Below are 26,501 nucleotides of genomic sequence, written 5' to 3'. Positions count from 1 at the left end.
TTGATATTTGGTTATTCATATTGCCCGCACCGTGGATGAATTATACGCGCTAAACTTTAATACCTGTTTGCAGAACCTCAAACAATTATTGCATAGGTGGCGGGCCCTCCCTCTCTCCGTGATGGGTCGTTGTGCTATGCTGAAAATGGTGATACTCCCTAAACTGCTTTTCCCCCTGCAAATGCTTCCTCTTTGGCTAAAGGCATGATCTATTAATCTGTTCCGTGCACTGGTGCACAACTTTATCTGGCAAGGCAAACATGCCCGCATAAGTTTCGATGTACTGTGCTTAGGTAGGAATTAATGGGGGGTAGGTCTTCCTGACCTGCAGGTTTAGAACATTGCTGTTCTACTTTGTTATGTTCAGGAATGGGCTTCTCTTCATTCCAAGTTTGATGTGCGGGGATTGATGTCAGATCAGGGTCCCTCTCCAGTCTCATAACAGAATTCATGAGCAAAAAAATAACAAAACGCAAGAGAACCCAACTCCGTGGGGTGGCGGGTGGGTTTCTTGAGGACTAACATACTGCTGTCCTAGGAGAACACCTGTTACAGGTAAGCAACTCTGCTTTCTCCTAGGACAAGCAGGATAGTAGTCCTCACAGATGGGTGAATACCAAGCTACAGGCTGCTCCCGGCAACAACCATGACCAACAGGCACCGAACTTGGTGCCAACAGGCACAAAAATAACTGCAGTGCTGTTGGTAACATAGGGAGACAGCTGGAATCCAAATAATGAGTCTTGGTAGGGACAGTTGGGTTTAAGTCTGAAAGAGGCTGCGAAGGACAGATTGGCCAAAACTACTATCATGTCGACCATCCTTGTCCAAGCAGTAGTGGGCAATGCACGTATGTAGGGAACTCCACATTGCAGCCTTGCAGATTTTGGCAATGGGAACCGCTCACAAGTGGGCAACCGATACCACCATGGCTCTCAGAGTAAGCCTTGACACGGCCTCCAAGCTGAAGGCCTGCCTGCACATAGCAGAATGAGATACAAACCGCCAGCCAGTTGGTCAGAGTTTGCTTGCCTACCGTAATGCCAGGCCTATTCCTGTCAAAGGATATAAAGAGGTGCAAGGACTGCCTGTGGCCTGCTGTGCGTTCAAGATAGAAAGCTAAAGCCCTCTTGCAGTCCAAACTGTGCAGAGCCTGTTCACCCTGATGAGAATGAGGCCTCGGGAAAAAGGTGGGAACAATGAAGGACAGATTAAGATGAAAATCAGTCACCACTTTAAGCAGGAACTTAGGGTGCATATGCAGGACCGCCCTATCATGAAAGAATTTCATGTAGGGTGGATACGTAACCAATGCCTGAAGCTCACTGACCCTGCGTACCGAAGTGACCACCACCAGGAAGAGAACCTTCCAGGTGAGGAACCTAAGAACACAGGAGCGCAAAAATTCAAAAGGGTCATGCATGAGCCGCACCAATACTACGTTGAGGTCCCAGGACACAACAAGAGGCCAAAAGGAGGCTTCAGCTGAAGCAAGCCCCACAGAAACCGTGCCACAATGGCCTATCTCCGGCTCCTCTCTCCTGAGTCGGGCCCACTGGGGGAATGGAAAGGGACGGCATATCTAACAGCTCCCCCCGGCCTCTAGGTGTCGATGCCTCCAATGCCGGAATAGATGGATCAGACTTTTAGGACCCAAAAAGCTTTTTCATTTTGTCCAGCCTTTGAGGGGGGTCATCTGATCGCACAGATGGCACTCACGGACGTCATGCAACGCCCCCAGGCAGAGGATACAAACCTCGTGCAGATCAGTAATAAACATGGTCCGAGGCTACTGGGGGCACAGTTGAAAACCAGACAACGCCATAAAAAACAACCGGCGGGCAGTTGATAGCCAGTTGCCACCAAGGAGTGACACACCGGGAATCAACTTCAACAAAGGGAAAAACATCTACCACACCGCTGGATGGGGCACTGATCGGAGAGGAGAGACCCAGCGCAGAAAAAGCCTAGAAACAACCGGGAAACACTTTAAAGAAGCACTACAGAGCAGAGCTCCACCACCGCAAGGCAACTACTTTGTGGAAATAAGAGAGACTTAAGAGGGACCCCGCATGGATGTGCGGATAGTCGCATGCTGAGCATGCTAAATGTACCAGTCAAGTACTAGAAACGTTAACAAGATAAAACTTGGTACAAGGTGGATAAGTCACTAAGGCTGACTCTGTGTGCTGAAGTGGCTGCCACCAAAAACATGCCCTTCCAGGTCAGGTACTTCAGGTCACAGGTGTGCAGTGGCTCAAAAACAGCTTTCATCAGCTGAGCTAGCACCACGTTGAGGTCCCAAGACACAGCAGGAGGCCTTAGGGGAGGCTTCAACTGAAGCAGACCCCGCTTGAAGTGTACAACTATGGGTTAAACAGAGATGGGCGCACCACCTACACCTTGGTGGCTCCAACAGCACTCAGATGAAACCTAACAAAGTTGTTTTTTTAAGACAACCTCAGACAGGTGCAGAAGGTAGTCAAGCAGTTTTTGTATGGAGCAGGAGAAAGAGCCTTTTGTTTACACCACATGGAAAACCTCCTCCACTTTAGTACGTAGGACTTTCTAGTGGAAGACTTTCAAGAAACTACTGGGACTCAAGACACATCTTCAGAAAGATCAAGCGGCTGCAGGATCAGCCTCTCAAAATCCAGCCAGTGAGCAACAGGGCCTAGAGGTTGGGATGCCACAGCTTGCCCTGTTCCTGAGTGATGAGATCTGGGGAAGTCCAAGACAGATCGGTACCCGGAAGGACAACTCACGTAGGAGTGGGAAACAGACCTGTCTCGGTCAATGGGGGCTATGAGGAACATGGTTCCCCAGTCTTGTCGGAGCTTCAGAAGAGTCTTCGCGACCAGAGGATATGCGTACAGAAGACCCTTGCCCCAATGGTGGGCAAAGGCCGCCATTGGGGCAAGTCACCTTCCTGTTGCAGGGGGATGCGAACAGTCCACATCCAGGTTTCCCCAGAGGCAGACGATCCAGTTTGCTACCCCTTGGTCAAGTGACTACTCATGGGGTTTGAAGGTCCGACTCAGTCTGTCCGCTATGCCATTCTCAGTTTCGGCCACCCGGAGCATCGTCCCGTGGGACAGAGACCAGGACCAAATTGGTATGCTTCCTGATACAGGAGGTACGACCCCGTGCTTCCCTGTTTGTTTACATACCACAAGGCAACTTGGTTGTCTGTTTAGATCAGGACAATCTTGTTGGACAGCCGATCCCTGAAAGCCCATAGAGCATACCTGATCGCCCAGAGCTCCCGGAAGTTGATTTGACATTGTACTTCCTGAGCAGACCACAGACCCTGGATACGGAGCCCTCTACACCGGTACCCAACCCTAGGGTGGACGCATCCATGGTAAGGACAATTTGAGTAGGGGGATTCTGGAAACATATTCTCTGCTCCAAATTGGAAAGGCCACCACCTGGATAAAGAGTCCCGTAGGGATGGCATGATGCGGATGTGGCCCTGAAGATTCTGGGTGGCCTGGCACCACTGCGACCTTAAGGTCCATTGGGCTCTTTGAATATGTAAACGTGCTAAGGGAGTAACATGGACGGTTGCAGCCATATGGCCCAGCACCTTCAACATGTGCAGGACTAACACCTGCTGGCTCTGTTGAATCACCTCTGTTATGGACATCAAGGTGATGGCTCTGGCACATGGTAGGAAGGCCTTCGCCTAAGCCGTGTCTAGCAGAGATCCTATAAACTCCAATTGAGGTGATGAGCTGAGGTGAAACTTTGGGTAATTGATGATGAATCCTAGTGTCTCCAGCACCCAGATGGTCAAGTGCAAAGACCGATATGCCCCTGCCCGAGAGGCACTCTTGATGAGCCAATTGTCCAGATAAGAGAAACTATGCCCTCCCAGTCTGCAGAGATGCACCCCCACCATAGCCAGACATTTGGAAAAAACACATGGGGCTGATGCTAGCCCAAATGGCAACACTCCATACTGGAAGTACTGTTTTCCCACTACAAATCTGAGATACTTCCTGTGACCTGGGAAGATCTCTATGTGCGTGTAGGCGTCCTTCAAATCGAGGGAGCAAAGCCAGCCCCCTTTTTGCAGGAGTGGAATCAGGGTGCCCAGGGAAACCATCTGGAACTTTTCTTTTCAGAGAAACTTCTTCAAGGTCCTCAGGTCTATGATGGGACGGAGTCCACCTGTTCTCTTTGGAATCAGAAAGTACTGGGAGTAGAACACCTGCCATCTTTCCCCTGGTGGGACAGGCTCAACTGCTCTGGCCGCTAAGAGGGCAGAGAGCTCCCGAACGAGTACCTCCTGATGCACTACTGGCCCCCAAAATGGGCAAGGAGGAGAATTAGGCAGGACACCCAACAGGTTAAATCTGTATCCCTGGCAGATGATGGACAGAACCCACTGGGGTCTGAAGTTATACTGGGCCACCAGTTCACATCTTGGGTTCAGGTGGCTGGCTCATGTTCCCTACGATCCAGTCAAAACCCCGTCCTGGGATTTGGCTGAGGTGCTGGTTGGGGCTTGGGAGCCCGCTGCTGTTTGGCATGGCCACAAAAGCTCACCTTCTGAGAATGGGAGTGAGAGGCCAGAGGATACTACTTCCTCTGGCAGTAGAAAGAATTCCTCGGGCCATACCTCGCCGACCTCCTGGATGAGGAGGGTAGGATGAAGTGCCAGCATAGAGCTGTTGGAGGGTCTTATGTTGATCCCACAACTGGGCCACCGTGTTCCTCACCTTATCACTGAAGAGATTATCCCCTGTACACAGCAGGTAAGTGAGTCTTTCCTGTACCTCCACTTGGAGATCTGAGGCCCATAGCAAGCCATTCTGCAGGCACCGATTCCCAATGCAGACTCTTGATGCTGTCTCGAAACATCGTAGGTTGAAGGAAAATAATGTTTTCTATATTCCAGGCCCTGACGCACCAGCGATAAGAATGGCTCTTGCTGCTGTTGAGGCAGCTGCTCGGCTGCCTCCTGCACCTGCTTCCTGAGGTTGTGCAAGAATTGGCTCATGTAGAGCTGATAAGAAGCGATGCGGGCAATGAGCATGCTTCCTTGGCTTCCCTCAGTGCTTGGCATGGTCTTTCCCCAGTGCTGAGGTCGAAGATGACGAATCCGAAGGGCAATTTGGCGGGACACCCAATAGGTTTAATTGGTACCCTTGACAGACAATTGACAGAAACCACTGGTCCGAGGTTATACTGGGCCAACGATCTGCAAAGAACCATAGCCTGCCCCCGACTGGACATCCAGCATCACAGATACAGGTGGCTGGCTCATGCTTCCTTCAATCCAATCAAATCCCTATCCCGAGATTTGACTGGGGAGCTGACTGGGGCTTAGACAGCCGTAGAGGCTCACCCTATGCGAATGGGAGTGAGGGGCAGGAATATAGGAGTAGAAAGAGACTTCCTCTGACCCTGCCTCACAAACCGCCTGGCTGAGGAGGATGGGTCTGACGTGCTAGTGAAGAGTCTCATGGTGATCCCGTAACTGGGCCACTGCGGCCCTCAACTTATTTCCAAAAATTTCTCTCCTGTACACAGCAAGTCAGTGAGTCTTTTCTGAACCTCCAGTTGGAGATCCAAGGCTTGCAGCCATGCCATTCTGCAGTCACCAATTCCCGCTGCAGACTCTCAATGCCATCTCGAAAATAGTGTAGGTTGAACGATAAGAGGCGATGCAGTCAATGAACATGGCCCCCTGAAATATCTTTCTCCCAAGAGTGTCCATCTCTCTGTGATCCTTGTCCGGGGCGTTGAGGCATGGGTCCGAGAGCGCTTGGCCTTTTTGACAGCGGATTCGACCACTAAAGATTGGTGTTAGGGCTGATGCTTCTCGAATCTGGTTGCCTGCTGGACGAGGTAAACCACATCCGCTTTCCTGTTGACAGGAGGTATTGTGAGGGGATGTTCCCAGATCCTCAGCAGCAACTCCATAAAGATATCATGCACCAGGACTGCCACAATCTCTTTAGGAGCCTCCACGAACTGGAGGATTTCCAGCATTTTGTTAAAAGGTGGTTAAAAGGTGAAGTGAAAGAAGCTATTCTAGCCAAAAGATCTTCATTCAAAAATTGGAAGAAGGATCCAACAGAAGAAAATAGGATAATGCATAAGCGTTGGCAAGTTAAATGTAAGACATTGATAAGACAGGCTAAGAGAGAATTTGAAAAGAAGTTGGCTGTAGAGGCAAAAACTCACAGTAAAAACTTTTAAAAATATATCCGAAGCAGAAAGCCTATGAGGGAGTCGGCTGGACCATTAGAGACCGAGGGGTTAAAGGAGCATTTAGAGAAGATAAGGCCATTGCGGAAAGATTAAACTATTTCTTTGCTTCGGTGTTAACTGAAGAGGATGTTAGGGGGATACCCATTCCGGAGAAGGCTTTCATGAGTAATGATTCAGATGGACTGAACCAAATCACGGTGAACCTAGAAGATGTCGTAGGCCTGATTGACAAACTGAAGAGTAGTAAATCACCTGGACCTTATGGTATACACCCCAGGGTTCTGAAGGAACTCAAAAATGAAATTTCAGATCTATTAGTAAAAATTTGTAACCTATCATTTAAATCATCCATTGTACCTGAAGACTGGAAGGTGGCTAATGTAACCCCAATATTTAAAAAGGGCTCAAGGGGTGATCCGGGAAACTACAGACCAGTTAGCCTGACTTCAGTGCCAGGAAAAATAGTGGAAAGTGTTCTAAATATCAAGATCACAGAACATATAGAAAGACATGGTTTAATAGAACAAAGTCACATGGCTTTACCCAAGGCAAGTCTTGGCTCACAAATCTGCAGGATTTGTGAGCCAAGACTGCAGGAGGGAAGGGTTAGGCCAGCCATCATAGTTGGTGATTCGATTATTAGAAATGTAGATAGCAGGGTGGCTGGTGGACGTGAGGACCGCCTGATAACTTGCCTGCCTGGTGCAATGGTGGCAGACCTCATGCGTCACCTAAATAGGATTATAGACCATGCTGGGGAGGAGCCGGCTGTCGTGGTACATGTGGACACCAACGACATAGGAAAATGTGGGAGAGAGGTTCTGGAAGCCAAATTTAGGATTTTAGGTAGGAAGCTGAAATCCAGAACCTCCAGGGTGGCATTCTCTGAAATGCTTCCTGTTCCACGTGCAGGTCCCCAGAGGCAGGCAGAGCTCCAGAGTTTTAATGCATGGATGAGACGATGGTGCAGGGAAGAGGGATTCAGCTTTGTAAGGAACTGGGGAAACTTTTGGGGAAAGGGGAGACTTTTCCGAAAGGATGGGATCCACCTTAACCCGAGTGGAACCAAGCTGCTGGCACTAACTTTCAAAAAGGAGATAGAGCAACTTTTAAACTAGAACAAGGGGGAAAGCCGACAGTCACTCAAGCAGTGCATGGTTCGGAGAAATGTATCCTTGAAGGATACTAATGAAACAGGAGAGTTAGGGCAACCCAACAGAGACTGCAAACATAGTTCATATGCCTATATGTAAAAAATCACCAATGCTAATGATTTCCGAATTATCCCAAACAACTGAAAAGCAGGTTGTTAAAACAAGCAAAAACCACACTTTGAAATGTCTATATGTCAATGCCAGAAGTTAAGAAGTAAGATGGGAGAGTTAGAGTGTATAGCAGCAAATGAGATTGACATAATTGGCATCACAGAGACTTGGTGGAAAGAGGATAACCAATGGGACAGTACTATATCAGGGTACCAATTATATCGCAATGATAGGGAGGATCAACTTGGTGGGGGGTGTGGCACTTTATGTCAGGGAGAGTATAGAGTCCAACAGGATAAAGATCATACAAGAGACTAAATGGTCAGTAGAATCTATATGGGTAGAAATCCTATGTGTGTTAGATAAAAGTATAGTGATAGGAGTATACTACCGTCCACCTGGACAAAATGGTCAGACAGATGATGAAATGCTAAGAGAAATCAGGGAAGCAAATCAATTTGGCAGTGCAATAATAATGGGAGATTTCAATTACCCCAATATTGACTGGGTAAATGTAACATCAGGTCTTGTTAAAGACATAAAATTCCTGGATGTAATAAATGATTGCTTCATGGAGCAACTGGTTCAGGAACCAACAAGAAAGGGAGCTATTTTAGATTTAATTCTTAGTGGAACGCAAGATTTGGTGAGAGAGGTAACGGTGGTGGGGTCACTTTGCAACAGTGATCATAACATGATCAAATTTAAACTAATAACTGGAAGAGGGACAATAAGTAAATCTGCAGCTCTAACACTAAATTTTAAAAAGGGAAACTTTGATAAAATGAGGAAAATAGTTAGAAAAAAACTGAAAGGTGCAGCTGCAAAGGTTAAAAGTGTTCAACAGGCTTGGACATTGTTTAAAAATACAATCCTAGAGACGCAGTCCATATGTATTCCGCGCATTAAGAAAGGTGGAAGGAAGGCAAAACGATTACCGTCATGGTAAAAAGGTGAGGTGAAAGAGGCTATTTTAGCCAAAAAAACATCCTTCAAAAATTGGAAGAAGGATCCATCTGAAGAAAATAGGATAAAACATAAGCATTGTCAAGTTAAGTGTAAAATACTGATAAGACAGGCGAAGAGAGAATTTGAAATGAAGTTGGCTATAGAGGCAAAAACTCATAATAAAATCTTTTTAAAATATATCCAAAGCAAGAAACCTATGAGGGAGTCGGTTGGACCATTAGATGACAGAGGGGTTAAAGGGGCCCTTAGGGAAGATAAGGCCATTGCAGAAAGACTAAATGAATTCTTTGCCTCAGTGTTTACTAATGAGGATGTTGGGGAGATACCAGTTCCGGAGATGGTTTTCAGGGGGGATGAGTCCGAAGAATTGAACGAAATCACTATGAACCTGGAAGATGTAATAGGCCAGATTGACAAACTAAAGAGTAGCAAATCACCTGGACCGGATGGTATGCATCCTAGGGTACTGAAGGAACTCAAAAATGAAATTTCTGATCTATTAGTTAAAATTTGTAACCTATCATTAAAATCATCCATTGTACCTGAAGACTGGAGGGTGGCCAATGTAACCCCAATATTTAAAAAAGGCTCCAGGGGCGATCTGGGTAACTATAGACCAGTGAGCCTGATTTCAGTGCCTGGAAAAATAGTAGAAACTATTCTCAAGATCAAAATCGTAGAGCATATAGAAAGACATGATTTAATGGAACACAGTCAACATGGATTTACCCAAGGGAAGTCTTGCCTAACAAATCTGCTTCATTTTTTTTGAAGGGGTTAATAAACATGTGGATAAAGGTGAACTGGTAGATGTAGTGTATTTGGATTTTCAGAAGGCATTTGACAAAGTCCCTCATAAGAGGCTTCTAAGAAAACTAAAAAGTCATGGGATAGGAGGCGTCCTTTCGTGGATTACAAACTGGTTAAAAGATAGGAAACAGAGAGTAGGATTAAATGGTCAATTTTCTCAGTGGAAAAGGGTAAACAGTGGAGTGCCTCAGGGATCTGTACTTGGACCGGTGCTTTTCAATATATATATATATAAATGATCTGGAAAGGACTATGACGAATGAGGTTATCAAATTTGCGGATGATACAAAATTATTCAGAGTAGTTAAATCACAAGCAGACTGTGATACATTACAGGAGGACCTTGCAAGACTGGAAGATTGGGCATCCAAATGGCAGATGAAATTTAATGTGGACAAGTGCAAGGTCTTGCATATAGGGGAAAATAACCCTTGCTGTAGTTACACGATGTTAGGTTCCATATTAGGAGCTACCACCCAGGAAAAAGATCTAGGCATCATAGTGGGTAATACTTTAAAATCGTCGGCTCAGTGTGCTACAGCAATCAAAAAAACAAATAGAATGTTGGGAATTATTAGGAAGGGAATGGTTAATAGAACGGAAAATGTCATAATGCCTCTATATCGCTCCATGGTGAGACCGCACCTTGAATACTGTGTACAATTCTGGTCGCCGCATCTCAAAAAAGATATAGTTGCGATGGAGAAGGTACAGAGAAGAGCAATCAAAATGATAAAGGGGATAGAACAGCTCCCATATGAGGAAAGGCTGAAGAGGTTAGGGCTGTTCAGCTTGGAGAAGAGACGGCTGAGGGGGGATATGATAGAGGTCTTTAAGATCATGAGAGGTCTTGAACAAGTAGATGTGACTCGGTTATTTACACTTTCGAATAATAGAAGGACTAGGGAGCATTCCATGAAGTTAGCAAGTAGCACATTTAAGACTAATCGGAGAAAATTATTTTTCACTCAATGCACAATAAAGCTCTGGAATTTGTTGCCAGAGTATGTGGTTAGTGCAGTTAGTGTAGCTGGGTTCAAAAAAGGTTTGGATAAGTTCTTGGAGAAGTCCATTAATGGCTATTAATCAACTTTACTTAGGGAATAGCCACTGCTATAAATTGCATCAGTAGCATGGGATCTTCTTAGTGTTTGGGTAATTGCCAGGTTCTTGTGGCCTGGTTTTGGCCTCTGTTGGAAACAGGATGCTGGGCTTGATGGACCCTTGGTCTGACCCAGCATGGCAATTTCTTATGTTACTTTTTTTGAAGGAGTTAATAACATGTAGATAAAGGTGAACCAGTAGATGTAATGTATTTGGATTTGAAGAAGATGCTTGACAAAGTTCCACATGAGAGCTTCTAAGAAAAGTAAAAAGTCATTGGATAGGTGGCTATGTCCTTTTGTGGATTAAAAAATGGCTAAAAGACAGGAAGCAGAGAGTAGGATTAAATGGACAATTTTCTCAGTGGAGGGGAGTGGCATGCCTCAGGGATCTGTACTTAGACCGGTGCTTTTCAATATATTTATAAATGATCTGGAAAGGAATTCGACGAGTGAAGTAATCAAATTTGTAGATGATACAAAAATTATTCAGAGTACGGTAGTTAAATCACAAGCAGACTGTGATAAATTGCAGGAAGAACTTGTGAGACTGGAAGATTGGGCATCCAAATGGCAGATGAAATTTAATGTGGATAAGTGCAAGGTGATGCATATAGGGAAAAATAACCCATGCTATACTTACATAATGTTAGGTTCCATATTACGAGCTACCACCCAAGAAAGAGATCTACGCGTCATAGTGGATAATACATTGAAATAGTCTGTTCAGTGTGCTGCAGCAGTCAAAAAAGCAAACAGAATGTTGGGAATTATTAGAAAGGGAATGGAGAATAAAACGGAAAATGTCATAATGCCTCTGTATCACTCCATGGTGAGACCGTACCTTGAATACTGTGTACAATTCCGGTCGCCGCATCTCAAAAAAGATATAGCTGTGATGGAGAAGGTACAGAGAAAGGCGACCAAAATGATGAAGGGGATGGAACAGCTCCCCTATGAGGAAAGACTAAAGAGGTTAGGACTATTTAGCTTGGAGAAGAGATGGCTGAGGGGGGATATGATAGAGGTGTTTAAAATCATGAGAGGTCTAGAACGGGTAAATGTGAATAAGTTATTTACTCTTTCAGATAATAAAAGGACTAGGGGGCACTCCATGAAGTTTAGCATGTGGGAGAGATGAGTTTTGTTGTTCTGGGTCTGGTCGGGTTTCAGTTCGGGCGCTTCGTGGGAAAACGAGTTTTCCCACGGCTCGTTTTTCAGCAAAAACAAAGTTGAAACCTGACCCGAACCCAGAAAAAAAAAATCAAAAAAAAAAAATCCGAATCGGAAAAAAACCACCCCAACCCTTCAAATTACATTTCATCTGCCTTCAATTTCATGTGGAAAATTGCAAAGTGATGCATGTATGGAAAAATAATACCAAATACAAGCTCACAGGAAAAGGACCTTGCTGTTCTTGAAATCATTAGACAGACTAGGGTGACAAAATGATAAAGAAATGGAATAGCTCCCCAGAAAGCATGGTAGTTTGGTTCTTGGCTGATGGATAAAAGAACCTCATTACAGATCTTGGGAGGATAGCAGCTGAAGCCTCTTAGTCTTGTGCATTTCAATTTGGAGGAGTCAGAAGTGGGGAGGAAAGAAGGGCCTTTTGGGAAGATCATAGCTGTCTAGCCATGGTGTAGAAGGCAAAGAGCCAAGTGAAATACTCCAGGGCCTATTTGTCCCCACATCTGAAGATGAAGCAGAGGATTGTGAATTTAATTCTGATTTCAATCGGTAGTCAATATAGTCTGTAGAACATGGGTGTTATGTGGTATGACGGTTTGACCCCTAACAAGATTTTGGTGTTTTGCTTGAGTTGTAGTTGTTTCTAGCAGGTCCAGCAGATACCATTCAAAAGAGTTATGGTAATCTAAATAATGCAAGTTTGTACTGAATGAAATAGAGTAGTTGGCAGATCTGGCAGAGATACATAAAGAAGGCTCTTACAACTTTAGAGTTGTGGGCTTCCATAGTGAGGTTAGAACAGGTTGGACCCCTAGGCTTCATACAGAGTGTTTGAGATAGAGGGGGTGCCTTATAGGAAGGGAATGGGCCACAGGGGATGACCGCATCACTCCTTATCATGAACCAGAAGAGTTCAGATTTAGAGGGGTTAAGTTTGAGTTTATACCCTAGCCCGAATAGACCCAGTTTAAGGCCGCTTGTGGCACTTTTTTCATAACAAAACCATCTGTAGTAATTAAATGAGACTTAGTAGTATTGTGTACTAGGAAGTCAAAGACAAATACCAGAGCAGGCGTTATTTATTTATTTATTTAGACATGTTTGCATACCGCTTTTACAATTTGGAAATTAATCAAAATGGTTAACAAAAATAAAACATACATAATCTATTGTTTAAAACTATAAATATACTTAACTAAAAGCAAAATAAAATATATAGTAATTCATACAAACAAAGACTTACCAAACATAGTGCCTTCAAAATTATTAGATAAGTAGAGTAATTAATAAGGAAGGGTAATGAATTTCTAAGCAGCCCAAAAGTGTAAAGAAAAGCAGAAAATACTGTTTTTCTGTACTTCCTCCATCTTAATACTGTGGCATGGCTGTGCACAGGTTAGGTAAACAGATGCTCATAAAACTGACCGTCTGTTTTCCTAACCCGCTGCCAGCCACCTCTCCTGGGGGCCTGCTGCCAAGGAGACACTAGGGGCTCACATTTGTCCCTAGTGCCTCCTTGGCAGCATGACCCCTCATTTAAATATTCAATCGCATGCCCAGGAGAGGTGCTGGGCGTGCATTAGGAAAGCGGGCGCTCAACACTGAGCACCCGTTTTCCATGCCGATTTATTGCATCGGCCTCCCTGTGTGTAAAAGGAGAGAGAAAGTAGCCTGCAGAATCTATAAAGGAGGGGCCATGCCTCATGTACCCCTGCATGAAGAGGGAAGAGAAAGGTTTTATTTATCAAAAAGCTTTTATATACCACTTTCATGGGTGTGCAGCAGAGAACAACATGGGCAATCAAACGGCCTCCAACATAATACATAACAGTCGTGAATTACACCATAAGCATAAAATGTGCTAGTTCCATCTTTCAGTTTCTTCAGTCATGAAGAATCTTATTCTGCTTTGTCTCTGGAATCTATGAAATTGCTGTTTTTACAACTTTTTATTATAGTAAAAGGTATCATAGCTGATAGCGTTTCTCTTTTTGTTTATAATGCAAACTTTGTCATTCTCTGGCTTCTGGTATTGTAAATCAATCCTATAAATATATTTGTGTAAACTTTTACTGCTGTGTTTTATTAGGATTAAAGAATCAACAGTAGGGTCTTTGGTATCTCTCATACAAGAACTCAGTCTCTAAAGTTAGTGAATTCTGATTGGTACACAAACCAAACTAATTTATAACTGGCCAAATATAGATACTATATTAAAATTGCAATAAATGTTTCTAGTTTGGAGTGGATTTAGAGAGGTAGGCATCAGACCCTCCCTGTAGAATACAACTAACATGTAGCAGTATAATTTCGGTTTGGTGACCCTACACAGAAGGCATACTGCTGGGCAGACTAGATGGGTCATCTTTTTACTATGTATCTGTGTATATTGTTATTCTGACTACTGTGCATTTCCCCATTATGAAAGTGATAGAATTAAAAAGTTAAGCTCTGTTTTGGGTAGCTTCATTAGGGAGGAAAAATCATGCTATCTCCCTGATATATGTTTGAAGCGTAGCAGGATTTTTAAAACTAGTGTTTCCCACTGCCTGCATGCTGTTTGGGGATTTCTTTTTTAATTTCTCACAATCATGGTGATAATCAAAGTGTACAAATGAGAAAAACCAAGGTAGCCCAATGGCCATTTTACAATAAGTTCATTAAACTGCGAAATTTAAATATAAACTGAGAAAACATTAAGTCAAGTCAAATGCAAGATCAGTGTACATCTCTTATATAGGGAAAACGTATATGCTTAAAACAGCACAGTTGGGATAGCATAATTAACACCTAAGGTTTTTTCTGGCTCATAAATCCCCACCACATTGTAAAGCATATAATCCCTGCAGTCTGAATTAGGTGCTTACTTAATACAACCTAAAGCAAGTGTTATTTTCTATATTATTAGTTTCATAAGTTTACTGCTCATGCTACAGAGACAGAAACACTACTTAATTATGAGTTTCCTATAAAGGTCATTGGCAGTTTAGACAATCATTTGCATTTTGTAACTAGAAGAATGATCAACTACAAGAACATTAACAACCTAAATGTCACACTGTAATTTACCAAACTGTTTGTGTAAACACATACCATTTCGTAGCTCCCAGTTCTCTGCTGCAGAAATATAGCTTGTGCTTGGAATTCTTCAATTTGATTTTGAGAGATTTTTAGCTGGTGTTCTTGCTCTTCTAGTTGTTGCTGATAAGTGATGATTTGTTGTTTGGCAAGCAGCAGGTCTGCAGCCGTGCTGGTATGACTGGTATTCCTTAGTGTTTCACTTGCCTGTAACTTGAACAGAATAAGCACTGATTCAGTGCAAACAAGCATGTAAGCAATTTTTCCTGGTAGATAATCTTGAGTTCAGAAGTCAAGATGACATGCTCTTTAATTTTATGTTTTCAAAGTGAAAGAGCAGTGCTTGTCTATACAAAGATTAGTAAGCAAGCACAAGAGTCAGAAAAAAATACTTAGGGGCGGATTTTCATACTCCGCGAATAGGCCTACTTTTGTTTGCGCTCCAGGCGCAAACAAAAGTACGCTGGATTTTAGTAGATACGCGCGGAGCCGCGCGTATCTGCTAAAAACCTGGATCGGCGCGCGCAAGGCTATCGATTTTGTATAGCCGGCACGCGCCGAGCCGTGCAGCCTACCCCCGTTCCCTCCGAGGCCGCTCCGAAATCGGAGCGGCCTCGGAGGGAACTTCCTTTTGCCCTCCCCTCACCTTCCCCTCCCTAACCCACCCACCCGGCCCTGTCTAAGCCCCCCCCTTACCTTTGTCGGGGGATTTACGCCTCCCAGAGGGAGGCGTAAATCCCCGCACGTCAGCGGGCCTCCTGCGCGCCAGGACGCGACCTGGGGGCGGGTCCGGAGGGCGCGGCCACGCCCCCGGGCCGCCCCCGGGTCGTAGCCACGCCCCCGGGCCCGCCCCCGGAACGCCGCACGGTTCGGGCCCGCCCCCCGACACGCCCCCTCCGAAAACCCCGGGACTTACGCGAGTCCCGGGGCTCTGCGCGCGCCGGTAGGCCTATGTAAAATAGGCTTACCGGCGCGCAGGGCCCTGCTCGCCTAAATCCGCCCAGTTTTGGGCGGATTTAGGCGAGCAGGGCTCTGAAAATCCGCCCCTTAATGTGTACTACAGGAAAAGAATCTGCATGATGCTAAGTAATCTGTAAAATCTGAATACATACGCTAAAATCAATGCCAACATCAATGCCAACATCAATGACAACATCAATGCCAACATCAATGCCAACATCAATGACAACATCAATGCCAACATCAATGACTTCCTCACCAACATCCACCTCGCTCTAAACTCCTCCAAAACAGAGCTGCTCCTTATCTCTCCTCACCTCCCTCCCAAACCACCGATCTCCAACGATCCAGCTTTCAACGTCATAACACCCCAACCCACAGTAAGAGACCTTGGGGTTATCATAGATCAACAACTCAATCTCAAAAAACAGATCAACTCCATCCTCAAAGAAGGTTTCTTCAAGCTTCACATCCTGAAGAAACTCAGACCTCTCCTCCACTATCATGACTTCCGCACCGTCGTCCAAGCCACCCTTTCCTCAAAGCTGGACTACTGTAATGCCCTCTTCCTTGGCCTACCCTCCTCCACCACCAAGCCCTTACAAATGCTCCAGAATGCCATCGCCAGGGTCATCACCAACTCAAGGAAAGCTGATCACATTACCCCAATACTCAAAGAACTCCACTGGCTCCCCATCGCATCCCGAATTCTCTTCAAAATTCTAACCATAGTGCACAAGTCCATCCACTCGCACAATTCCAATTGGTTGGATGAACCCTTTCGTCCTATACGCACTGAACGACCCACTCGCACTGTCAACAAAGGCACCCTCTCCATTCCCCCTTTGAAAAAAGCCCACCTCTCCTCTACTAGGGACCGTGCACTATCCATTGCAGGCCCTAAACAATGGAACGCCCTCCCTACCACTCTCAGGCTAGAGCCATGTTACGCCAAGTTCAGAAAAAAACTTAAAACATGGCTCTTCCGACAAGCCTACCCTGATTAAGTACACCGACTTCTGCAAGTATCTTGCCTACGCCTTGTATATTCCTGTAAATAGTCCGTTGCAGTTTTTATTTATTGCTTTAATTCCTCCACCTCCTGCTCTTTGTATACTCCTCCTTGTTCGCCCTCCCTGTTCATTGTAATTTCTACCTTTAAAGTTACATTGTAAACCGGTATGATGTATGCATACTAATACCGGTATATAAAAGTTTTTAAATAAATAAAAATAAATAAAATACATAATTTTAGCCCGGGGATTCACAGACTGATTAATTGCACACAACTATGTGTAAAAGTACAGTAGTTTCGCAGCTAATTCTCAATTGCAAGAACCACAAACCAAAATGAGATTCCAATCTTAAAACAGGTAAAATCAAACCTCTCTTTTACCTTATGTTTGGTTATAAAACAGGAAAACATAAAAATTATTAAAAGGAGGGCTTGACAAATCCCAGGCAATGATTGCAATGATGACTACAAAATTAGGTCAATAGGAGGAGAAAAAGATGGTGTCTGCAGTCTGCATGGGCCAATTAGAAGCGGGCAGTGTCATCGGCTTGTAGAGGCCCATGGAAGAAGGAGGTGGTGACAGCATTAGCAAAGAGAGCTGTTTTCAGCATCAGGCCAGATGGAGAGAGCTGCAGCCTACTGATAATGGAACACAGTAAGAGAAATTGTTGAGGATAAGGCGGAGTTGTCATGATTCAGACTGTTATGCAGACCCCATGCCAGCAGAGTCTTCAGCAAGCCTCCCTCACAGCTGCTCTAGTCGCCTTTTCGCTGATCCCTACCTAACCCAGTCTCTCCATTCTCACTTTTCCTCTTCATCGAGTCACCACTTCTCCTTGACCTGGCAATCCTTGTCATGCTTTCCTGTCTTGCCTTTTAGCCTACTGCGGCCTCCTGCCTTACTTTGTAGCCTTCCAGGCCTCCTTGCCTTTCTCTGCAGTTTTCGAGGCCTTCCTGCCTTACTCAGTGGCCTCCTAGAACTCCCTGTTCTGCCTTGTGCCTTTGGGCCTTCTAGGTTCGCTTGGCCCAGCTTTGGGCCCTGTTTGGGACTTCTTGTTTATTATTTGCTTGTTCAAGTCATGTCCTTGTCCGGTCCTAGTCCAGGCTTTGCCCTCACTTCAAGCCATTGTTTGCCTGTCTTCAGTCCCAGCATCGTCTCCTGTTCCAGGCCTGGTCTCCAGCCCCAGGTCTGCCCTTGGTTCCAGTCTGTGTCTTCAGACCTGCCTGAATCCTGCTCCTGCCTGTCCTCACAGTGCCAGCCATGTCTCCCATCCTAACCCATACCTTTTTCCAGCTCCCAACCTATGCTGTGCTCCAGCTAAATCCTGCCAGTCACCAGAACCAAAGGGCTCAACCTGCAGGGGAGGTGGTTGGTACAAACGGAAGACTCAGTCCGGCCTTGCCCCAGAGTCTGGCCCTGCTCCTGTAGGGGTAATCCCTAATCCCAGCCTGTCCAACTATGACAGGGATTGAGAGAACGAGGAAAGCTTCTGGGAATGAGGAGTTTGAGAGATACTAATGGAAACTCGGGAGTGGGTGGTGATTTGAGAGGAAGATTGCTGAAGATGGAGGGTGAGATTAAGAGAGAGGGAGACTCCTAGGGGCAGGGATGGTATGAGGGAGACTGCTGAGGACTAGGGATGGGATAAGATAGAAAGGTATACTGATGAGGACTTGGTGGAGGTTGACAGAGAGGAAAGACTGTTGGGTGCAAGGGTAAGAGTTTCAAAGAGAAAGAGATTGCTAGGGATGGGAGATTAAGAGAGGAAGACAGCTGGAGGCGAGGGAAAGAGAGGCAGAGGAAGACTGCACGGGACAAGGGGACACTGATACCAAGCAGTCAGGACTAGCCAGAGAACAAACTCCAGGCTGGACTCTGGCAATACTCGTTATAAGCATCTTTCCTGTTAAATAATAATAAACAAAACTGTTAGCTAGTTTGAGAACTTCAACAAAAAAAAATCATAATTTGCAGTTCGTATTCTCGAGGCTTCTGCCTCTCTCCCCAGGCCCCCTTCATCTCTCTTGGCCCTGGTCTCTTATCCCCACTTGCAAGGCTCCACTCTATCCCAGAAACCCCCTCTGCAGTTGACAGTTAAGAAGGAACAGTACAGTTAGCTGTACCCAGTCTTTTAAGCCATTCTGAGGGAGTTCCTTACATGCTCCCTAACAGGGACATTGAGAAAGGAGACTGATGAGGTCAGGGAAAATTAGGGGCGGGGGTAGATCTGAGAGAGAGAGAGAGACTGAGGACAAAGGTAGTACGGGGGGGGGGGGGTAAACTGAGAGACCTCTCAACCAACTGGCCCTCCTTCCATCCTAGTTTGGCTCCTAGTTTTTGGGACTCACTCCTAGATCATATGACAATTTGTCAATGCTTGTGTTAAAATATTTGCCTATTTAATAGGTCTAAAAGCAATATTATAAATATATCTAAGAAGGAGTCTATTTTATTCACAGGAATAGGTGATTAAGGATTCCTTGGTATTACAGATTACAGTTTATGGTAAGAAAACTTGTTTTTTTCCCCGTTTATAAGCAGGGCTGAATTAGATATGATCTGTGGGGAGTCCCAAGCTGAGGGCTGCAATGGAGGGTTTACTTAGTAAGCAACCCGGACTCCTTTGTGGAGAGTAAACCACCAAAAGAACAGGTCACGCAAAACTGCTTGTCTGTAGGTACTGTCAGTCCTTGAGAGGATATAGAGACAGAAATAGATCGTAAAGGTGTTAACTGATGATCAAGGTGCAGCTTTGCAAACATACTCAAGGGATATTACCCTAAGATGAGCCACCAAAGAAGTCAGAGCTCTGAGCTGAAGAGGGTGGATCAAGTCTGTTATCTGCTAGCAGAGCTGAACACATTCTGCTAAGCTGGTGGACAACGTATGGCAAACGGCTGATGTCAAGTCAGTTAGTGCTGCAAGTGACAAGCTAGAGGAGAAGCCTGGCAACACAAGCAAGTTCTTATCTTATATCGGTTGAAGACATCACTACAACCTAAGGCCTGAAGGAGTCTTCCTCTTTTTCAGACACAAGGTCTCAGAAGAAAGGATAGACAACACAATGAATTGATTGATATGGAAAGTTGAGAATCTGTGGTTTAAAGTTTTTGTTGAGCGGGAAGGACCACCTAATCATTGAAAAGGGTTGCATGCGTGGCCTAGAGAGGGCATTAGTTTGAAGTTCAAAGATTCTTGCAACATGTCATATCAAAACTGAAGAAAATCCTTCCACTGTAAACCAAAAAACGGACAATATTCAAGTCATCTGGAAGGGGAAATGGTTGCCCCAAGGGTAAATGTGGCGCAAGCCTCTCAGAAAGCCAGATCTCAGTGAATGAACAGAGATAAATTTTGAGTGTACTTGAACATGGAAGTTGCTAAGATGGTGAGATATACTTCTATCGGCAGTGTGGCAGGCCCCAACCAGAGAGGGGAACAAGTGCTTGGCTCACAAGAAAAAAATGGAATACCCAATCCATAGGAAGGTATTAAGTGTTTATCACCCAAACCAGCAGATTAAGGTATGGAAGAATTGGATAACAGAGCTTTCTTTCGTTTTAAGTTAATAACAGGGGGTGTGTCCGCAGGTATATAGGGGCATAGCTGGCAAGTCATATGAGATTTACAACTATAGCTGCCCAGGACACGCACGGTCAGGTAGCCGCAGTTGCACTCACCTGGGAATCAGCAGCAGAAGAGGTGGAATAAAGTTGATGAGGTTTGTCACTCCTATGGAGAAGGAAAAATGCCCCATAACCAGTCTGAGATCACTGGATAGAAAGTCAGTGGGACAATATAGCTGTTACCATGTGACCTGACGTAATGAGAATCACACCAGCTGTCATGCAATGGAAGGTCAGAACTTTGAGAATGAGCAATATCACCACGTACGCTCGATTCGTTGTCAGGAACTCTCTCATGCAGCGAGTCTATCCATGGTTCAATGGATGTCATTAGTCCACCAGTACTAGATCTGACTTTTGGAAATTGACTAGACAGTCCAAATTTTGTAGAAAAAATGGGTTGCCTCACATAGGGAAAGATAACAACCTTTATTCTCAATAGTTCATTGAGATAAGCCAGTCATTCAAGTACAGGAAAGAACATTGAATCCTCTGGCAACAGAAGTGTGCATCTACCACCGCAAGACATTCGGTAAAGACTCTCGGAGCTGCCAAAAAGACAAACAGAAGTATCCTGTACTGGTAGTGGGAAGAATCCCCCTGTAAGCAAAGGCAGCAGCAGCAATGTGAAGGATGGATAGGTATATGACCATTTAGATCTATCAGTCCAAGGGCGCATCTCTCTTCCGAAATTATTTTTTTATGGAAGGAAAAAATCTTCTGAGGGAATACCCTCTCAATCCCTAATGAAGTAGACATTTCAGTCAAGGGCTTCACTTTCAGAAATGGGTTTCAATCCTCATGAGATATTGGGGATTAGGAATATGGGGAGTAGAAAACTTATCTAAGTAGGAACGCAGAGATTGATATTATCAATAGATGATGAAGAAGTGCTTGCATTTCACAGTGAGACTGCATTAAATGAGATAGATAGGGAGTAAAATTTGATAAGTATGGAGGGGATGGCAGCCGGGAGCAAAAGTAACGTCATCCAGACTCCAAGAATCAGAGGACCTAGAGGTCCTTGGCTGTCTGACTCCATGTCTCAAAAAAAAAAAAAAAAAAGAAGGATTTGGATCCTGTGCCGCTGCAGAACAGAATTTAGAAAGATGAAAAACTGGCCTGGGCTTGTGCCTGCTTTTTGTGTAGCCTTAGGCTGGGGGCCATCCTGCTGCCAGAGTGTGGCCAGAGGTGGTTGCCAATTTTGGGTTGGAAGAGGAGGTAGGTGGTACTGCTGAAAAACCTGGAATTGACTCCTAAGACAACATGACTTAAATGTAGAAGGTGCTCGGGGATCCATAATAGGGCTGGACGGCTACATTTCATTTCTTAATTTATCAGAGAGACCAAGTACATTCAGTGATTTCTCACTGAAATTAAATTGGATGCTGTTTGCCCTGAGCCACATCATACACTGAGCTCCAGTTGAAGCTGATGACTGGAAAAAAGTTTAAAAGTTCATAGATAGAACTGAGAAATTGACAAATGCACTCTTCCAACTTCAAAAGCTGTTGTGGGTATAAACCCTTTCTGCCGCAGACTGCAGGAAAAGACCCTCTGATGCTGAATAAATTGCTAGGATATTGAACTACGTGTAACCACTGCATATAGATATGGGTAAGAAATATGGAACTTCAGAAGAACTCCTTGCCAAGAATGTCTTAGAAGCTTTATTCAGGGCAGACGATCACGAACCATGGGAAATGGAACTCTACAATTGAAATTCCATTTTCTTATTGGCGAAAAGTTCATGTGTAATTCCTTTGAACTTTCACCTATTACCGTCAAAGTCCCTTCAATTGAACTCTTTGGATCCCTCTAAATATTGGATGCCCCGTCAGATCCAGTGGCTCTCCCACTCTACCAGATTATGAACTTTTCGCCAATAAGAAAATGGAATTTCAATTGTAGAGTTCCATTTCCCATGGTTCGTGATCGTCTGCCCTGAATAAAGCTTCTAAGACATTCTTGGCAAGGAGTTCTTCTGAAGTTCCATATTTCTTACCCATATCTATATGCAGTGGTTACATGTAGTTCAATATCCTAGCAATTTATTCAGCATTAGAGGGTCTTTCCCTGCAGTCTGCGGCAGTCAACCACCTCTGAACAGTCTTACTCTGCTGTGATTGTGTGAAAAGATCTAAAACCTCATATCAAAGGTTCTGAGAAAGTGTTAACCATCATGGGCGACACTGGTCTGGAAAAAATATCTAGAGAGACAGAATACACATCCAGGCTGTGCTCAGACAAAAACAGACTGAGGAGGCACTCTAGGCAACAACCGTGCAGGAACTCCCACACATGCTCAGTAGAGCTCAAAGCTCTACTATCTTGGAGAGACAAGTCCATTAGATGCTGCTGGGTGACGTCATCCACAGATCATGTAATTCAGCCCTGCTTATCGACAGAAAAACTATTTTTAGTCCGAGATAAGGAAGGACCCAAAAAACAAAACGGAAGGCGGTCTAGAGTAGCCACAGATGTGAAAAAACAAAAGCATACATAGAGCGTCACAGTGTGAGGAGCAGAGCCAACATATCACATGTATTTGATAGGAACAGAGAAAGTCATACAATACATATAATTCGGAAACAAAAGAAAAATATAAGTCAATCAATTGTGATCGAAATTAAAAAATTACCTTATGATTGCATACTTTACAAATATGTTAACAACCACATTTGTATAAAGGTGTGAGTCTCAGCTAAAAAAATAAATAAAATAAACATATAGATTAGGTGTCTGAAAAAATCTGCAAGATATTAAGTCCAAAGGGTAAAAATATTCTTAATATATTTACATGAAGATCAAAAGTTTGTTTCAAAATTAATTGTATAAACAAGATACTTCTATAATGTAAAAAATTAGAAACACTAAACTATTGTCAAACACGAATCAATTTTTTCATTTTATCTAAATGGTATTAAATAATTTACCTGCTTAGATTGATGACAGAAAGATTTTTTTTTTTTTTTTTTTTTTTTTTTTTTAACATAACTGTTCCTATCAAATACATGTGATATGTTGGTTCTCCTCCTCACACTGTGACACTATGTATGTATACAGAATTTCTTCTGACTGGATGGATCTTTTAATTTAATTTATATATTGGGTTGATTTGTTCCTATCTTAATTTGTTTTTAACTATATATATATATGTAAATAAATAAATAATTGTTACTTTTTACAGCCCCTGATAAAGCCAAAAAGGCGAAACTCAGCCGGAGTCGGGTGTTATTGTATTCAATAAATTCTCTTTTCAAGGCATCAGTCTTGCTTTTGTTTTTTCAAAACTATTTTTAGTGCCATCAAGCCATTCTATCTTTTTTTTTTTAATAGGAGAAGCCTGGAACCAATATAACGTGCCCTATGAGGGATGAAGTTGGTTTCTACACCTCAAAGAGACTCCTCAGGACAGACTGGCCAAACCTATTGTTGCGACAGGAGTCCTTGCCCAAGCAATAGTGCAATAAGAAAGTGTGGAAAGAACGCCATGTTGCAATCATGCAGATCTCCTCCATGGAAGCTGATCTTAGGTAGGCTACCAACGCCGCCATGCCTTTGATGCTGAATCTTGACATAACCCATCAGATTCAAGCCCATCTGCGTGTAAAGAAGATGATGTAATCTGCTAGCCAATTAGAAATGGTGTGTTTGGCAATGGCTCATGTAAAAAGTAACAAAAGGCTGGGTGAACTTTCTAAGGGCTTCAGTCCACTCCAGATAGAAGGTGAAAGCTCCCTTGTCCAACTTGTGTATTGCTTATTTACCTTTCTGAATATGTGGCTTGAGAAAGAATGCTGGAAGGACAATTACCTGGTTAAGGTAGAAATCCAACATTACCTTAGGAAGGAACGTAAGGTGCACAGAATTACTCTATTCTAAAAAAAAAACCAACAAAAAAAAAACCTTGGTATATGGTAGATAAGTCACTAAGGCCTGGAACTCACTGACTGTATTGGCTAAGGTGACAGTCACTAAAAAATGTGACGTTCCAGGTCAGGTATTTCAGCTCACAAGTCTATAAGCTCAAAGGGAGCTTTCACTAGCTGAGTCAATACCATATTGAGGTCCCATGACACAGCAGGAAGATGAATGGGAGGTTTCAAGGGAAGCAAGCCCTGCATATATTGGATAACTAAAGGCTGTACAAGGATGTGTTTACCTTCTATGTGGAAATGGTAAGTGCTAATCGCACTAAGGTAAACTCTTGAGTATCCAAGACTAGACTTGGAAATATGTAGAAGGTAATCTAGCAGTTTTCGTATGGAGCAGGAGAAAGGATTCAAGGCCTTTTCCTCAATCCCAAAGGCAAACTTCCTCCACTTGAATCCATAGGCAGAAGTCCCCAGAAGGGCTACCAAAATGCTAGGGGGTCAGTATCAGAAAATCTATGAAGGAAGACTGAAGGATACCAATATGTATACCCTGAAAAGAGAGGAGGCGCAGAGATGATATGATATAGGCCTTCAGATACCAGAAAGGTTTTAATGATGTACAAACATCAAAGCTTTCCATTGGAAGGAAATCAGTAGAACTAGGGGTTATAAAAGGAAACTCCAGGGAGGACATCTCAGAACCAACGTCAGAAAATATTTCTTCACGGAGAGGGTGGTGGATGCCTGCAATGCCCTTCTGGGGGAGGTGGTGAAAACCAAAACCGTGAAAGAATTCAAAGAGGCATGGGATAAATACTATGGATCCCTAAAGGCTAAAGGATGGAAATGAAGAAAAGAGTGCATGGGGGTAACTTGCTTGTGTGGCAGTTACTACTCTTAACCAATATGCCTTGATACTGTTGATGCAACTCCATCATGGCTCTCTGCTTCAATGGCAGGAAGAAAAAGGGAATGGAATTTATACAGCAACCAACAAGGGCCCTGACTTTTACAGTCTGAGAAAACAAGCATGGGGGTAACTTGCTGATGTGGTGGTTACTACCCTTAACCAATAAGCCTGATACTTTGATGCAACTCAAACATTGCTCTCTGCTTCAATGGCAAGGCATAACGGAGAATTGGATTCAAACAGCAAATAATGAGGGCCCTGACTTTTCCAGTGTGGGAAACTGATAAGCATGCTCCGGACTCAGAGGCGCATAAAAGTGGGTGCGGGAACACTTTGCTGATTTATTATCCATATATTTAATTTACTTTAGTAAACTAAGTTTTACTTTACCAGATTGAGTGTGGAGTGCTCTATGACATAATATAAATCTCCACAAAGCTACCACGCAAACGTCATCCACCACGAGAGGGAGTCCCAAAGCGGTAGGGTGACTCAGATGCACACCCGGAGACTCTGAGTGGCCCAGTGCCACTGAAATCGTAGGGTCCACTGTGCTCTGCTCATGTGTAGGAGAGCAAAGGGAGTGATATGAACCGTCGCAGCCATATGCCCCAAAAGGCGCAACATACTATGAGCTGTGAGCTGGGGACTTCGAGAGATTGTACCTGCAAGCGAAGCTAAGGTGAATGCTCGATCCCGAGGCAAGAATGCCCGAGCCTGAGACATGTCAAACCTGGCCCCGATGAAGTCCAGTTTTGGTTACTGGACAAGCTGAGACTTTGGGTAGTTGATCAGAAAATCTAAGGTCTCCAAGACACGAATGGTGGCTTCCAAGGACTGTAGTGTCCCCTGCCTGGAGAAGCTCTTGATGAGCCAGTCATCCAGGTAGGGAAAGAACCTGCACATGCAGCCACCTCAGATAGGCCCTCACTACTGCCAGGCACTTGAAGACACGGGGAGCAGATGCAGCACCCGGTATTGAAAATACTTCCCGGACACCACAAATCTGAGGTATATTTCTGTGGACACAGAAAATTTCTATGTGGGCGTATGCGTCTCTTAAATCAAGGGGGCAAAAGCCAGTCTCCGCTTCATAGGAGAGGAATAAGGACACACAACGAGACCCTCTTGAACTTTTCCAGCTTGAGGAATTTGTTCAAGGCCCTCAAAAGTCCAGGATCGGATGAAGGCTCCCTGTTCTCTTTGAGATGAGGAAATACCGAGAGTAGAAGTCGCTTCCTCACTGACTGGACGGAATGGACTTGACCACCCTAGCCATTAAGAGGGCGGAGAGCTCCTTGAGCAGTATTTCCTGATCCATTGAGGACTTTCCCACAAGAGGGGCATGGGGGAGAGTCCAGAAGAATCTCCTGGAAATGCAACCGGTAACCCTCGCTGCACAATGAAAAGGACCCATCGGTCAGTGGTGATAGTCATTCCCTAGTCCGTGAAAGACTGTAGCTGTCCCCT

General features: G+C 44.3%; 1 protein-coding gene across 5 annotated transcripts in view; it reads right to left on the bottom strand.

Moving 5' to 3' along the window:
• The window catches only part of AKAP9 (A-kinase anchoring protein 9), a 687,299-nt gene that overhangs the window by 527,984 nt on the left and 132,814 nt on the right, over positions 1–26,501 (bottom strand). For all 5 annotated transcript variants that reach the window (XM_029588843.1, XM_029588844.1, XM_029588845.1 and 2 more), the window contains one exon: positions 14,657–14,854. In XM_029588843.1, coding sequence (XP_029444703.1) covers positions 14,657–14,854 — 198 coding nt within the window. The remainder of the gene's footprint in view (positions 1–14,656; positions 14,855–26,501) is intronic.

This window comes from Rhinatrema bivittatum, chromosome 2 (assembly GCF_901001135.1).
Source record: "Rhinatrema bivittatum chromosome 2, aRhiBiv1.1, whole genome shotgun sequence".
NCBI classification, from domain to species: domain Eukaryota; kingdom Metazoa; phylum Chordata; class Amphibia; order Gymnophiona; family Rhinatrematidae; genus Rhinatrema; species Rhinatrema bivittatum.
This window is presented reverse-complemented; position numbering and strand designations above follow the sequence as displayed.